Source organism: Acanthochromis polyacanthus, chromosome 14, assembly GCF_021347895.1.
Source record: "Acanthochromis polyacanthus isolate Apoly-LR-REF ecotype Palm Island chromosome 14, KAUST_Apoly_ChrSc, whole genome shotgun sequence".
In the NCBI taxonomy this organism is placed as follows: Eukaryota; Metazoa; Chordata; class Actinopteri; family Pomacentridae; genus Acanthochromis; species Acanthochromis polyacanthus.
Window position 1 is genome coordinate 35,523,670 of NC_067126.1, and position 16,880 is coordinate 35,540,549.

The window sequence follows — 16,880 nt, forward strand, 5'->3', positions numbered from 1 at the left end:
ATCTGCTCTGTGTAAACACTGCCTGCAGTTCAGCCCAGTTCACCTGGAAAGAGCCTGAATGTTTGTCAGGCGCCTGTTGGTTGAAGTCAGTCTTGGTTGTTCAGTTGCACTAAGGAGCAAAATTAATTGTTTTTTTTTTTTTTTACAGAATCTGATTTGAGCAAAGTAGAGACATTAAGAATAAAGTGGTTTTGATGAAGTATTCTGATTTTAAGCTTAGATTTGGTTCAGTATCCTAATCAAACAGGACATCAGTGGATGAGTAGTTCAAGGACCAGCAACAATTTGTTCTGTTTTTACGATTTCTTGCTCTGATAAATGGTTTAATTTCTGTGTTTTTTTTTTTAAAGACAGCATGATTTTCAGGGGATTAATGAGGAACAAGTATGGCACACACATCAGTAACCAAAATATCTTTAATATTTACTTATAGGCATACTGTAAGAAATATATACAGGAGGTCCTCAACTTATGTCAGATTACTGTTCCTACGGATCGATATGTCGGAACTCTGGCGAAAATGTAAACAAAGCTGTTCCATGTCTCATGATATCGATCAGGTCTTCAGAAAAGTCATGAATACCAACGACTTTCATGCATGTACGAATCATTTTACAAGAAGATAACAGAATATTGTAACAGACTGATATTGTTGTTGATCTTGAGGTTTCAATGATCAGTTCCACATTTACCTAATGTCAGTGAACGTGCCATGTTTAGTTAGCTCAGCTCTGATTGGCTGAGAGTCATCAGTAGAGAGAGCTGGGAACGGCGACTAATTCTGGAGCTAAGTTATGGGGTTTTTCTAGTTATTCTGGTGTTGGCTACGGCCCACAGTAGTCTGTGTGAAGGTTCAATAAACCAGCAGAGAACCAGATAAAGTCTCACTCATTCATCACAGAGGGTCGCTACAATATGTTGACCTGTTTTTACAACTTGACTCATGTTGGTCGGTGTTTCTTCTGTTTCCAGCGGTTTATTCTAATTTCACTTCCATGGAGACGCCTTTCCTTTTCTTCCAAGCATCAGAAGAGTCTGACTTACGCTTGGGAGCCATAACGAAGGGCAAAAAGCTCGTGAATGTAACACAATCCAAGGTGTTGTACAACCGGAAAGTGGAAACAAAGCCGTGTGATAGCATCGCGTGACGACGTATTCATCCGCTCCGCTCGTCAACTAGTTCCACAAAACCAGTTCAGACGTAACGATGAAACGTCGTAGGTGGAGGGCGTCGTAAACCGAGGACCTCCTGTACTCATATTTATCCTGCTTACACAAACTTTTTACCCCTCACCCTACCTGGTTGAGGCAGACAGCTGCCCTCCCTGAGCCTGACTCTGCCGGAGGTTTTTACTCTTTAACAGGGAGTTTTTTCTTCCCACTGTAGCTGAATGTTTGCTCAAAAGGAACGACCAACACACACATTGAGTTTTCCAGATTAAGATCGCTTCCCCATCCCCACATTGTTCCAGTGGGGTCTACTATGATTAAGGAAGCTCCGGATGTGCAGATTTTGAAGCATCCGTCTGTAACACTGAGCTTCCAGACAGCAGATCTCACAGGAACTGTTTTGTCAGCTCTAGACAGATGGAATGAGGTCAGTCTGAGTGCTCTCCTTTTTTAAGGTGGTGGTAAAAATTTAGATGCTTGGTGTGTCTTTTTATGCATTAAAACACTTAGTTTTAATGTATAGTCGTCTGAATTACTTTGCCTGAAAGCACATTGAGAAAAAAACACCAAAGAGTTTGCATTCAGAAACATCAATGCAGGAAACCTTCAAAATTCAGACTAATCCGATCAAGAGAAAGCTGCTATATTGGTGACTCCAAAACTTTACAAACTGGAAGATTCTGTCATTTTTATTCAGCACCTCACCTTAGAAATCAATCCAATGTTTGCTACTGTACAGATTGTACTTTACTTTTCCTATTTTTACAGCAATCAGTGGCTAAATCATTGGATTTATTGGGTTTCTCTTGATAATATGATGTTCTTTCTGTGTGAAGTGCTCTGAGATGACTTGCGTTGTAAAATGACGCTATATGAATACATTTAAATTGACTTACATCTCAAACTGTTGCAGCTCTGTTTAATCATGATTTGGTCTTTTGTCTTTTCCATTAAAGTTGTGGCAGCAGGGGGCAGAACATTAGAACATATAATGGAGAGATAAAGGCAGCAATAAGAAGGAAAAAAAGCCGACGTGCACTCACAGATACACGCCTATATAATGGGGAAAAAGCAGTTTGTGTGAGTTTTTGGAGCGCTTTGTTCCAGAGAATAAAGCCGTACAGGTGGAGAACCGAGCGCTCTGTTTGCTCCCTGATCTGGTCAGAATCAGGTGAAAACATTTAATCTCTGGCTTTAGAAGTTTGGCTTTGATTCAGCTTCCTAATTACTGCAGGCTGCCCTCAGTGGGTCCAATTAAAGCGCTGTATCAGAGGTCAGCCGCAGATCTGTATCCAGGACCGAACGGAAATCAACAATAAAAGCCTGATTACTCCTCCTCCTCCTCTGCGTGCGACCGGTCAGGGAGTGTAGCTTTAATCAGATGACTAAAGCACACGGCGGCGTGATAAAGCTGCTGTAACCTACATCCTGGACGGCGCTTCATCTGCGTTTAACTGCAGGACGTGTTCAGAGATAAAAGTCGGGCTGTTGTGTAGTTAAGGTGATGAGATGATTCACTCACATTAAGGAAACGTCTTAAGACACGAGTCTGATGTGAAGCCGTGCAAAGATGATCGTCTTTCCTTCTCCTTAACTAATCAGCAGAACTTTGATAAACAACTATTTAGATTCTCAGCATGAAGCCAGAGCCTCTTTCCAGCCTCTCAAATCTGAGCGTTTGCTGCTTCATTACCATTTTTCAGCCGTTTCCATTTAATATTTAGTTGTTTTTTGACAGTTGGCTGCACAAAATGATCAGTCGGGACGCGTCTCTGTGGGATATGGGAGCATTTTTTTCTATCGTGGTGTAATTGAAAGAATAATAGACATTAATTAGTGATTGAATCAGCTTTAGTTGCATCCCTAAAGAGTTTTTTTATTAACTGTGATCACTACAGGGGTTCTCACTGAGATGGACCACCTCAGTTAAAACACTTCTACAAAAACATGGGAATGTTTCTCTCTGTAATATTCTACAATTCTACAATTTCATTTAGCAAACGCTTTTGTCCAAAGCGACGTACAACACAAGCAAGAATTCAGACATAAGGACAAACCCGTAGTAAGTGTAAAAGTGCTTTGAGTGCAATTGGTCAAAGGTGTTGCCATCATATTGTTAGATCTTCTTAAAATTAGTTAGGTAAGCTTATTTAGTAGATAATATTGTAGAGTCTTATTCCTAATATTTACATCACTCTGATAAATTAGTATTTTATGTAATATTGTAAGGACTTTCCCTCGTTAATTAAATTAGTTGGATAAAGCTGTATAAAATATGATAATCCAGTTTTGTCTTAAAAAAGTAGTCTGGCATATTTGTATCATATGTACTATTGCACCACCTTAACTTAAATATTTAAATTGTTAACTTTAAGAAAAAAAAACTTTATTTACAAATGTAAAGGTAAATGTGTATATAATATCATATTGCAGGGTTTGAACTTTTTAAAAAAGAAATTATGTACGGTATATATTATTATAGCACCTTAACCTAAATGTTTAAATGTTTTTACTTTTTTAAAAGTAATATTTTCAAGTGTTTATATCTTCCATTACTTTATTAAATTAATTTTTGCAATTAAATTAGTGGTTAAATCTGTATATAATATAATATTGTAGGGTTATAACCTTCATATTTAAATTAGTCAGATAAATATGAATTCTGTAAAGTATTGTAGTGTCTTAAATATTAAAATGAATTAATTTAAGTTATAATATCAAAAATTGCCATATCTGAACCCCAATATTTAAATCACTTAAATGAATTTGTCTAAATCATCTTATTTCAGCGTTTTAACCTTAATTTTTTCAATTAGTTGTGTAAATTTGTACTATATAATATATCAGTAATGTTATTGTACTTAAATATTTCAAGAAGCTTGTTTTTTGGCGTAAATATTACATGGGCTTATCGTTATTATTTGAATTAAGGAAATGTGCATAAATTTTGCTACTGCAGGATTTTAACTTGAACATCTGGAGGTAAATTCAGGTAAATTCGTGTTAATTGTAGCTCTTTAAATGTACATTCTAAATGATGGTGGACTGGTGAGGTCTGGGTGGAGACGCAGATAAATGGTTCTTGTTCAATGGACCATCTTATGACTGTGTCTCCAACAGGAAATGTTTCTTGGTTGCATCATTTGCCAAAGTCTAATCAGTGCGGATGACTAATTCCTCTGATGTTGAAACGTCCCACTCCCTGCACACATCCTGATATCTCCTGTTGACCTCACATAGTGACCTGCCTCTATCGGCTGCTCATTAGGCTTCTGCATCAGAATCCTGGTGGTTTTTCTGTTGTAGCGGCTCTGTTTACAGCTCTGATGACCTCCTCCCAGTGTTTCACAAACAGGTCTGGAGCTGCTTCTGTCCCGCTAGTAACACACTCTGTTCCGTTTGCTATTAATAGGAGTGAAACGGCACATACACACAGTTAACATCCGAGGCTGAACACGGCTTTGTTTTTGTCCGTAAACCATAAAGGCTTCGGGTTTAAAGGATAACTGGACGTGGTGGTCATTCTCAAACACAGACATTAGCGCTAATGACACACAGCAGACACACACCCTGTGTTTGCTGCAGGATAAAGGACTCTGTGTGACCCGTCCAGGAGGTTAATTACTGTTTGTCACCTTTAAAACATGGAATTAAAAGCAGAGCTGCTGCAGCATCTGCTCACGTTTCACAACAATCCGTCCAGCAGATTTTAAACCGAACAGGTGGACGGAGCAACAAGCTGACGTTACTCTGCTAAAATGCAACAATAGATACAGACAATTACTGTCCGGTTTAAAAAAGAACAAGATATTTATCATAAATGTAATATTGCAAGGTTTTAATATTAGGACAAATCTATATATTCTATAATATTATAGCACCTTAACATAAATATTTTCATTTTCTACCATTTTTTTAAAAATTATTCACAAATGCTTATATTTTCCATTAGTCATATATTAACTTTAATGCTTAAATTTGTGGGTAAATGTGTAAAAACTATAATGTTGCAAGGTTTTAACTTTTAAAAAGAAAACAAAAATCTGTGTAGTAAGTAGTATTATAGCACTGTAACCTAAATATTTTTTTTTTACAATTTTTAAAATTCGTTTATTTATTTTTTATTCGCAAATGTTCATATTTTCCATTCTTGCCATATATTCACCTTCATACCTAAATTAGTGGGTAAATGTGTATAAATTATAATATTGCAGGGTTTTAAATTTTTTTTAAAGAAATGAAGATCAGTCTTGTATATATTATACCAACTTTATCCAAATATTCACATTAATCAAATATTTTGCTTATTTATTTTTTATTCACTAATGTTTATATTTTCAATTTTTGTCATATATTAACATTTATACTTAAATTAGTGGGTAAATGTGTATATAATATACTAGATCCTATTGGAATTAGTTAGCTAAGTTTATGTAGTATATAATATTGTGGAGTCTTAATCTTAGTATTGAAATTAGTGCGGTAAATTAGTATTCTATGTCATATTGTACTTGTGCCATTGTGTGTCGTTTTGTGTTGTTTTTAGTCTCATTTCTCCTTTATATCTCAATTATGTAGTCTCTTATGTGACAGCTTGCTCTTTTCATTTCTGTTGTTTTGTATCTCATTTGTGTTTTTTTGTCTTATTTGTGTCATTGTGTGTCTTGTAGTTGTAGTTTTTTTTGTCTTACTTATATTTTATGTCTTTCTGGGACAGTTTTTTTCTCCTTAGTGTCATTTTGTGACTCATTTTTATTGTCTTGTGTCACATTTGTTTGGTTTTGTGTCCTGTTTTACTCATTTTGTGTTGAATTTTCAGTTCACACTGTCATTTCTTACAGCCGTGTTCTTGTTTTGGCTCCAAAAAGTGTCAGATTTTACAGTTTCAAACCATATTTTGGGAAAACAGTACACTGCTGTTAAAATTTGGCTGTTTCTTGACTGGAAAGGAGTAAGGATATGAACATTTTTAAGCGAAGCTCAAAGCCAAGTGAGACTGAAAAAGTTTAAAATTCGGGGTAAAGAAACCAATGTCATGAAAGAAGCTCAAAAGAAGAGCAGCAAAGGATAAATTGTGCCGGATCCCAGCAGATCTCCTTCAGTATCACAGCTTTATTTTACAGCTTTGCTTCTTTTCTTGGGCTCAGATGAAGCGTCACACAGCAGCACGATCCACACCGTCTTCAGACTTTACTTTCTTCCGACATGTCATCGTGATCGTGCTCAGTTTCAGTAACCTGAAAACTTTCTACCGCAGAGCAAACAGAGCACAATATGTTCAGCAAAATGACTGGAAACAAAGCAGTCGTGTTCAGAGCTGTTGAGCAGAGGAGTTAAAATATCCTTTCCTCTGGAGAATCAAACATTTCTCTGGTTTATAAAGGGGATCGTTGCAGGGAGCTGTCAGCTTACAGCCCAGAGGCAGCAGACGGTCGGCCTAATAATGAAAACAGTTTATTGTGCTGAGTCTGTCTGCAGATATTTAGTCTGTAAAAGGATCTGCAGTCTGTTTGTGTGGCAGGAATGAAAGTGTTTCTTGATCAATCGATTGTAAACATTCATCAAAATAGCTAAAATTGCGTTTGAACTCCTGAGAACCGAGGAAAAAGCATCTTTCAATGCAACTTTTTTGTGATTTCCTGCCTTTTTGGAGCTAAAACTGGCACTCACAATTTAGAATTTTCTGAAAATATTTTCAGTTTAGAGACAACAGAATGACTTTACCGTAAAAAAGCATAACAGTGACACTTTGAAATCAAAATATGGCGACAAGAAAACAAGAATGCTGATCCATTTTCTAATGAAACTTTAAGAAACTAAATTAAAAAACAACAGTGTAAAAAATTAAGAGATTGGATGAAGCATATTAATAAACAACTATTTATTGTATTACATGAATTACTTTATATTCAGTGTGTTTATTACCCCACAAAGAAATGTGTTTTGCTGCAGAAATTTGAATGTAAACAAAGAACCAGCATGCTATTAGCTATTAGCTAACCACATTAAATCATGTCCATAACAGCTGACATTCATAAAGAGGAGATTATTTTTCCTGACTGAAAGTTTAACTGAACTCTGAGCTCAATATATACTTCCTGACATGTTCATAAACAAGAAATATGTGATTAGCATCAGTAAAACAACAATAACTGAACAATTTTTGACTTTGGGGAGTTTTGCTGTCGTCTCCATTTTGTCTCAGCATGAAAACAAATTTCCCCTAATCCAACCCAATCATTAGAGATATCATTGGAAAGGCTGGGATGTCCTCTATTAAGCACATCAGAATTTAGTATGGTAGCTCAAATGAGTTAATAGATATAGATCAAGAACAAAAGTACAGTACAGAGGACATCGATGAATGGGCTGGGTCTCAGGAGGATATCTGGGATGTCCTTTGCTTCATCGAGGGGAAATTGTTTCATCCAGATTAGCAAAAGATGCAGAAAATACGTAAATGAGAATCTAAGAGGTGTCTGACTATTCTGAGATGTAATTTGAAACATGAGAGTCTTAGTTTTTTTTTACCCGGGACAATCCATACAACACAGTTGATGTGAAAAAGTCCACATTTCTACAAACTAAAGTGTGATCTATGAGCCCTAAACTCACTGGAGAAAAGCGAATTCTTCTCATAAATCCCAGTTTAATCCCTGCATACGAGCATACATGAGTCTGCACTGATTGTGTGCACGTATCAGCCTGTGTGCAAGTGTGTTCAGGGTGGAGCAGCACATTTCAGGAGTTCCACTGACCTGACTCACCTTCAGATCCCAGCAGGGTGTGGCTGCTGACGGTGCTCTTTAAAGGGCAGCCGCACCGTGAATGGTTTTACTGTTTTACGACGGGTTCCGGTGTTTAATTACGGTAGAAGATGCTGTTTTAGTGCTCCGTTTACAGCCCTGTTTCGGGGTTAAAGACTTAATGCATACTAACATCTTCATTTTACCAACTGTAGCCGGTAGAAGCTCCATTTTATGGTCTGATGTTAGTTTGACAGAAACCACTCTTAAAGTGTAAAAGTTCAATGACTGATTTGAGTTTTTCTGAAACTCCCTGAGCTGATTTTATATTTTTGCTTCCAGAGTGCGCATCTAAAAGCCCCAGAGCTACGCTGGGGTTCTTTGTATTATATGCGAAATGGAAAACAAAAGAAGCTCGATGAAACATTTAATGTTGTGAAACAGCCTGAAGTCATGGCAGAATACTGTACAGCAGCTGCCGGATTATTGATGGAAACTATTTCGCTTAATATCACGACTATATGCAAAAGGTCTGACCTGCTCCTGTCAGTCAACCTATAAGAAAACGCTCACATAGTTGGAGCTCCTTTAAACTCCCTCATACGCCCACGGTTCCTGCAGTGTTCACATGGCCGTCATTTTAATCTGCTGCTTTGTGTGTGCGGTTCTTCCTCAGAGCAGTGCTGGGACCCCTGCTGGACCTTCCTCCCCCGGCCCAGACTCTGATGCTGGTCGTGGACTCTCTGGATGTAGAACATGGACCAAGTGACAGAGAAGGGAAGAGCGGCTCCATTGCAGAGCTGCTAGCAGCTAATCAACACCTGCTGCCCGGCTGGCTGCTGCTGGTCTGCTCCATCCGCCGCCATAATAAGGCTGTTTGCAAAATGTTCTCAGGTATGCATTCACCATAACAGAATATCAGTATGTTCTAACGTTCTGGGGCCAGACATGAATGAAAACATCCTCTTGTGAGCCACCAAGGCAGTAAAATCCTGTTTTCCTGTCTGTTTGTGTAACGACCACTGATTGACATACAGTGAACAAACAACGAGACTCTTCTGGCTGTGAAGACGATGCACTGGTTTGCCTTTGTAGTGATCCCATCAGGTGATCTTGAATCTTTCAGGGGTTTATTCCATCTTGGTAAAGGCTTCTTTCATCAACTGAATATAGCCGAAAATAAAAATGCAAATCTTTCTCACCCGGGAAGGTCATCAGGGTCATTATTAGGAATGCTAATGTGGTCACTGCATCTTAAAGTAGATATTATAATATCAAATATTAATTTTTCTCATAACCCTACTGTATGATTTAGGTCGTAATTGTAGGAGATCTGCATTATAATTTTTGGTATTGAGACCATATTTCACACATGCGGGGAGCCTTTGAAAGATGAAATATGTTTCCAAAGCACTACCTGAAAACTTAAGCATGTTTTTTTGTATTTATGTTTTGGATTATTCATTATATTGGCCCACCCATTCATCATGATGTCCCCATTTTGTTTGAATCTCTTTAATTTTCACAATTTTGTTGTGATCGATGAGGACAGATTTAACATTGTATGTGATTGTAGCATCCACAATAAACGATTAAGATATTCAGTTATCTGCTAAGACTTAAATCAGTGAATATAAATCAATATAGACTTTTATACAATAAGAAATAGCATCCAAGCTCTTATGTAACTATAACAAAAACATAACTGCTGTTAAAAACTGGAATCGGGTTGAGGGCTCTTAGTGTTCCAGCTTCATTTAATAACAATTTATAAATGAAGGACGGAAGTGGAAGCAGTGCATTGTGTCTCCTCAGAGTTCTTTAATTAATTACGGTCTTTTCCATTATAAACACTCTGAAAGGTACAAGAACAGCCTGCTGTAGGTTTGTGGCATCAAAAGGAACAAAGAACAAACAGAGTTACATGATGAGACCAAACTCCAAGAACAAATGTGGAGAACTCCATCTGTGTTCTGTGTTGTAGGTTTTCGTAGACTCTGTCTGGACGATCTGCGGAAGCCAGCGGCGGTCCGTGACGTGCAGCAGTACATCCTCTGTCGGCTGGATGAAGAAGCTTCACTTCGCCGTCAGCTCACCCCCGACACGGCCGACATGCTCAACCTGCTGCACATCAAGAGCGGCGGCTGCTTTCTCTTCCTCGAACGTGTTCTGGACGGCATTGCGGCGGCGCTGGTGGGTCTGCGGGAGATCCGGGACATTCCCGGGACGCTGAACGGCCTCTACCTGTGGCTGTGCCAGAGATTGTTCCCCCGAGGGCTCTTCATCTACGTCAGGCCTCTGCTCAACGTCCTGCTGGCTGCCCCTCGGCCCGTCACACCAGAGCAGCTTTTCACTGCAGTCTGGACCCAGGACACCTCGCTCAGCCTCCAGGACTTCCAGAACAAACTCCGAACCCTCTCCCCTCTCCTGATCGATGGCCCTGGAGGCACCAAGCTCCTGTTTCATGTCAGCTTCACAGAGTGGCTGACTGATGTTAAATACTGCACTCAGAAGTACCTGTGCAGCAGAACAGAGGGTCACAGCATGCTCGCCATGGCGCTGAGCCTGCAGGGACCAGACCTGGATGTAGAGGACACCTGCCGGCTAGCAGCACACTTAATTTGCTCAGGTCACCATAGAGATAAACCCTCATTATTGGCACTGTGGATGCTGTGGGCAGGTGTTCCTGATGTTCCTCCCAGCTGCAGTAGAGCTCTTATCACATCTTTAGCTCAGCTTCCTGCTCTGGTCAGTCAGGATGTCCCTCAGCTGTTGAAGAAAAGTGGGCTTGTAACTGCAGCCTGTTTTTCAGATGCAGACCTGAGTGTTGGTATGGATTGTATAGATAAAGAGGGGACTGATTTACAACAGGCTTTTGAAAAGGAGGCGTCTATAAGGAAGTTGCTAGAGAGCGGGGTGTCTGTGAACCAGCTTAGTTCTACAGATGGACAGACCTTGCTTGCTAGTGCGGCCCATGAGGGTTCTGCAAATGTAGCTAAACTCCTCTTGACACATGGCTCTGATCCATTCATTAGTGATCAGCAGGGTCAAACACCACTGACATTAGCTGCCAGGCAGGGTCATGTTAAAGTGTTGTCTGTGCTGCTGGAATGGGCCAAGAATCAGGACCCTGAAACTGCAGCACGCATGATGGAGCATGTCGACCACGAGGGCTGGACGGCACTCCGCTCTGCAGCTTGGGGAGGACACAGCGAGGCTGTCCGACTGCTGCTGGACGCTGGAGCAGATGTCAACGGATGCGACAGCGCAGGCCGGACAGCTCTCAGAGCGGCTGCATGGGGAGGTCACGAGCAAATCGTCCTCACTTTGCTGGACTACGGGGCGCAAGTGGACAAAGCTGATATCAACGGCCGCACACCGCTTATCGCTGCCGCCTACATGGGGCATCACGAAACTGTGGAGATACTGCTGGACCACAGTGCAGAGGTTGACTTGTCTGATGGAGATGGACGCACTGCTCTGTCCGTCGCCGCCCTCTGTGTTTCTGTAGCAGCAGGAGTTAAAGGTTTTGGTGAGGTAGCGAGTCTGTTACTGGAGCGAGGAGCAGATCCGGCCCACAGAGACGATGACGGAATGACACCACTCCTTCTAGCAGCCTATGAGGGCCATGACGACGTAGTGGAGCTTTTGCTAGAAGCTGGGGCTGACGTTGATGAAACAGCTGGACCTGATGGAAACGTCCCTGCTGCAGCTGCCGTTACTCCCTTGCTGGCTGCGGCAGCTATGGGCCACATGAGGACAGTTTCACGGCTGCTGTTCTGGGGAGCAGCTGTGGACGCCATCGATTGTGAAGGCCGGACGGCGCTGTGCCTGGCGGCAGCGAGAGGCAGCACAGAGGTTGTCAGAGCCTTGCTGGACCGAGGCCTGGACGAAAACCATAAGGATGACCTGGGCTGGACTCCGCTGCACGCCGCCGCCTGTGAAGGCCATCGGAGTGTTTGTGCTGCTTTGACAGAACAAGGCAGCATGGCTCGTGTCGGGGAGATGGACATTGAAGGACGGACACCTCTCATACTCGCTGCCCAAGAAGGTCATTGGAGCACTGTGAGGCTGTTGTTGGACAGACGTTCTCCCATCGATCACAGGGCGTACGACGGCCATTCTGCATTGAGCGCTGCCCTCCTGGAGGGTCATGCTGATGTCGCAGAGCTGCTGATGAAGCGTGGAGCTGACACCGATGTCCGGGATGCAGAGGGACGTCCTCTGCTGTATCTCCTGGTGCTGGAGGGTCGTCTGGATATGGCTACTCTGCTCATAGAAAAAGGAGGTGTGCCCCTGGAGTCCCGAGACTCTGAGGGCCGTACAGCACTTCATGTGGCGTCTTGGCAGGGATGTGTGGAGATCGTAGACCTGCTTTTAAACCATGGGGCAAACCCAAACGCACAAGATGCAGAGGGGAGACCACCAATGCACTCAGTAGCTTGGACAGGAAGTGCTAAAGTAGGACGCCGTCTCCTAGAAGCCAATGGTGTCAATATACATCTTGCGTGCCACCAGGGGGCAACGGCCCTGAGCATTGCTGCTCAAGTTGGACATGTTAACATTGTTGGGATGCTTCTGGAAAGAGGGGCAAATCCTGATCACATTGATAAATATGGCCGTAGTCCAGTCAAGGTTGCTGGGAAACATGGACACTTTAACATCGTCCGGCTCTTGGAGAGCTACGGAGCCAAGCCATACCTGGGCCTGCTGCCTAACTCTAGTACTTTATCTCCTTCAAGACCCAACAAGAGCCTCTTATCAGGCATCTCAGAGGGTAACGGAGGTGAAGTAACAGCTGCTACATCGTCCTCTTCAGTGTCTTCTCCTGGTTCCACAGCAGAACGATTCCACTCCATGCAGAGCTCCCAGACTTCCTCCACCTGCCACTCGCTAGCCACGGTGCAGACGGTTCCCGCTGACAGCCTCAGTTTCATCCAGCAGATCCAGCAGCACTCTCTGCCTCGCAGTCGTAGCCGTCCCTCCACCCTCCCTCCACCAGGGAGCCTCCATGGAAGCAGCCAGAGGCATCCCAAGGGCAGCCCTCCCCCTGCTGTCTGCACAGTCTCTGCCATGGTGCACAACTGCGAACTGCCCCAGAAAGGCTTGTCTGGACTGGAATATCATTACAAAATGAACAAAGAAAGCCTAATAAAAGCAGACAGGACTACTTACACTGGTGGTAAATGGCACTCAGTGATGGCTTCTCTGGGGATAATGCCAGGGCAGGACAGCCCTCTTGGTGCTAAAAACAGAGAGAGTGCCCCTCTGGGTTACCCATACCGCCTACAGACCCCACTTCAGCAGGAGGTTTGGGATTCTGCACCCCAGAAGAGCATTTTGTCGCCCGTTTGCTACAGCTTCTCCCCTGTCCCACCTTGTAGTGCCTTGCCAGAGGATGTTATGGTCGCGATGACAACCACAGACCCACAGCTTAATCTCAAACAGGCCATCAAACTGCAGTTTGAGGGTCCCACCAGTGCAGCCTTATACAAGAGAGAGACGCCCCTGTGACCAGGACGCAAGTAAGTCACCCAAGTTACCATTTTTTCTCTGACATATTTTCGTGCTGAAATGACTAATTCATCAACATTCGTTTTATAGTTGTTACAGTTGTTTTATATTTATTTTAGCTGGAGGTCATTCCATCTCAAATCATCCAGTTTTTAAAACAATTTCATCTCAACCATTTCTAATTTACTTGATTTTTAAAGCATAAAATCTAGATATTTTAAAGTTATTTGCCATTTTTTAGCTTGATATATCAAATATTTTCCAGGGTTTTTTGTAGAAGTGGCCCGTCCCCCCATGCTTTTTGTGCATTGAAATGTGAAACTGTGTTTGCGCAACAATATCTCAGGAATGACTGAAGATAAAAGCCTGAAATTTAATTCAGAAACTCCAACATTGGACAGTTGATCAAATAGTCTCTGATTATGGGTGAGTTTAACTGTGACATGATGAAAAGTCCCGTCTCTGAGGACACATTAACAAAAACACTGATAATGCAGAAGTCAGCTGCTGATGTTTTCTGAACCACAGGTTGCTGCTGCAGGATGCTTTTTCAAAGTACACAACACTGCTTTACTATATTTTTCTTTTTGTGGTAAAACTTGTCATACCTGATAAATCAGATTAAAAGTAAATTTTTTTCTTTGAATTGCTGTGGCCAAGTATTTCATATTAAAAAGTATTCTAGAAGTTTTTGTTTGCCTTATTTTGACATGAAACTGACTTTTGCATTATTCATTTTTGAGTTGTGTGCTCATAGATGGAACGTTTCATTTTCATATTTCACAGATATTAAGATGCTGTTTGATCGACTCGTCCGATATTGCATCAGCCTCAATTAATGATGTGTTGAGAAATTTCAGGCGGCTTTTCATCTTTAATTGTTTGCGAGTTATTGTCGTTCAAAAGAGAGGGTCAAATTTCAATGTGCAGAAAAGATACACTGAAAAAATGCTCCTCTCAAAACAAGAAAAAAACACTTATTTCAAAGAACTTTTACCTTGAAATGAGTGAAAAAATCTGCCAATAGAACAAGTGAAAGATGGCTTGGTAAGATTTCTTAACATAAGATATGATATTTAGAATATTGAGATCTTAAAATTAGTTGGGAAAACTTATTTTAAGCTTTGTTTTACCAGGATTACATGTTGTCCTCATTTACAGCACCAAAAAATATTGTTGCCTTGTCTGAAAAAAAATCCAAAAATTCAGCAAAAAAAAAATCCCCAAATTTGTAAAATTTTCAGGGAGAAAATTCCTTCAAAATTTCCCTTTACAGTTTTATTTTTTTAAATCCCCAAATTTGGCAAAAAAATAATGATAAAAAAAATCTAAAAATTGTAAATAATTAAAAAAAAGAATAAAGTCTTTCAAAAAATCCTAAAAATATCTAAAGTGATTCCATTATTATTATATTATTAGTAATGTTTTTTAAGAACATGTGGGGAAAAAATCAACATAAATCCAACGAAATTCGCTGGATTTTGGTTGATTTTTTCCCCGAATGTTCTTAAAGAAACATTTTTTTAATGTTTCCGTTTTTCCACCAAAAAATGTTCAAAAACCTCCCAAAAAAATTAAAAATGTGGAAGTTTTCACTGTGAAAATATATGTTTTATTTCCACATTTTTAAACTTTAAAACGGGTCAATTTGACCCGCGGGACGACGGGAGGGTTAAAACAAGATAATTTCAAGATTGTTTGACTTAACGAGATATTTAAGATGTGTTGTCTTAAAACAAGTCCCTCCATCTTGCTGAAATGTCTCTTAAATGAATTTATCTTAAATCCAGTGGGATGAGACATTTTGACTAAAAATAAGACAAACAGACTTGGTGAGATTTTGAGTTTTTGCAGTGCACCATTTTAAATATTCATACTTTGTCATTGAAAAGACAATAATTGACAAACTAATTGATAAGCTGGATGAATTTGGTGTTGTATTAAAGCATAAAAGCCAAACTAGTGGTCTGTGGTGGCCTGTCTTCAGAACATTCAAGTTAAACTGTGACTATTTCTGTTTTCAGGTGGAGCTGGACTTTCTTGCAGTTTCCAGCGTCCAGAGTTTCTGGGTTCAGACCACAGAGGAAGAGATCTCTAGCGCCTTCAGACAAGCAGAGGAAGAACAAACTGAATGACATTAAAGCTTCCATTCCTGCCTTTCCGCTGTGTGTGCCCTCACAGACGAGTTCATGCCGATGCATTAAGAGTTCAGAGCAGTTACTGTGTTCATTTCCCGCTCGGACCTCCTTTACAGGTTGGACTCTTAGTTTTGATCAGCACCAGTTACACAAATAAAGGGAGTTCTGTTTTTTTTTTTTAATTTATTTGAACCTATAAGACTAAGTTTTGAAGCACACAAGGCTCTATTTGATTTGAAATTCTTCTTTTTCTGCCAGTAAAGGAGTGAACAATCACGTTTAAGCAGCTCGTGGCCTTGACCTTTATGGAAGACTTTGATATTTGCTATAAACTGGCCCTCATAGCCGGCCCTCTGCTGACAACCAAAACAGCCTGCAGGAAAGCAAAGCTACCAAAGCCTGACCCTGTGCAGGTTTACGATACAGTACAAACTATAAAAGACGGCCAAGTTTACTGAAGAAACTTGGCTCCCTGGCAGTGTGTCTGAGCAGGCAGGAAGGAAGGATGGGAATAAGGCCATTAGAACCGAGGGTGGATGTGGGAGGGCTGTTAATTCCGTGCTCGTATGTGGCCTGAAGAGATTTCTTTGTCATTTTTCATTGGATTAGTATTTGATGACATTCATTAATTAAATATAAAGTGGTGCTATAACATCCTCTACCTCTGCTTTGTGTGGTTATTCCTTTTTTTTACAGCTAAATGTCACGGAGGGCTTGTGATGTGGTTGCGTCGTGCAGAGATGAAAGTCTGGCAGCCGGCTAACGGCAGCCACCTGGGAGCGAAAAACCAAACACTTTTAGACTATTTTGAAAAAGAGAAAGGAGGGCTGTGCAGACAGATCCGACGGCGATTTGTCCTCTATTTCTGTGATGTGCTTTGTCTGTGAAAGCTGCACTTCCCCTGTGTACTCCCACGTGTATGTGATGCTATTATAGGATTTAAAATAGTCCGCAAACATTTGCTTTGACGAGTGGAAGTTTGGTTTCTTAATTAATGTTTGCATTGGAGCACTCCTCTCTGCAGATCTAAGACAGCTTTTGGGCATCTTGCAACTTCTTGTTGTCAAATTGGGAAACTAAAATAGAGCTCCTAGGGTCAGAACAGGATGTGGGCTGAATGTCCAGCAGAATTAATGGTTCACAGCAGCTTTTATAGTCCGTTATACAGATGACATCCCTGATATTCACCGGTTCTCGGTCTCTTTTGCCTCCAGCGTGATGACTTGCTTCATTTTTTGATCCACAGAGTGCTTGATGCTCTTATATTCCGTAATTCAGCCTGTTTAGATGCTCTGTTTCTGTTCCTTCTAAG

The 16,880-nt window shown here is 40.9% G+C and overlaps 1 protein-coding gene across 4 annotated transcripts in view; it reads left to right on the forward strand.

The window, feature by feature from the left end:
• The window catches only part of ankrd50l (ankyrin repeat domain 50-like), a 29,873-nt gene extending 13,644 nt beyond the window's left edge, over positions 1–16,229 (forward strand). For 3 of the 4 annotated variants that reach the window (XM_022210900.2, XM_051959192.1, XM_022210901.2), the window contains exons 3-5: positions 8,593–8,810; positions 9,901–13,441; positions 15,455–16,229. In XM_022210900.2, the coding sequence (XP_022066592.2) occupies positions 8,593–8,810; positions 9,901–13,430 (3,748 nt within the window). In that variant the 3' untranslated portion in view covers positions 13,431–13,441; positions 15,455–16,229. The remainder of the gene's footprint in view (positions 1–8,592; positions 8,811–9,900; positions 13,442–15,454) is intronic. The other variant, XM_022210902.2, reaches the window with a different exon arrangement.
• The last annotated feature ends 651 nt before the right edge of the window (positions 16,230–16,880 follow it).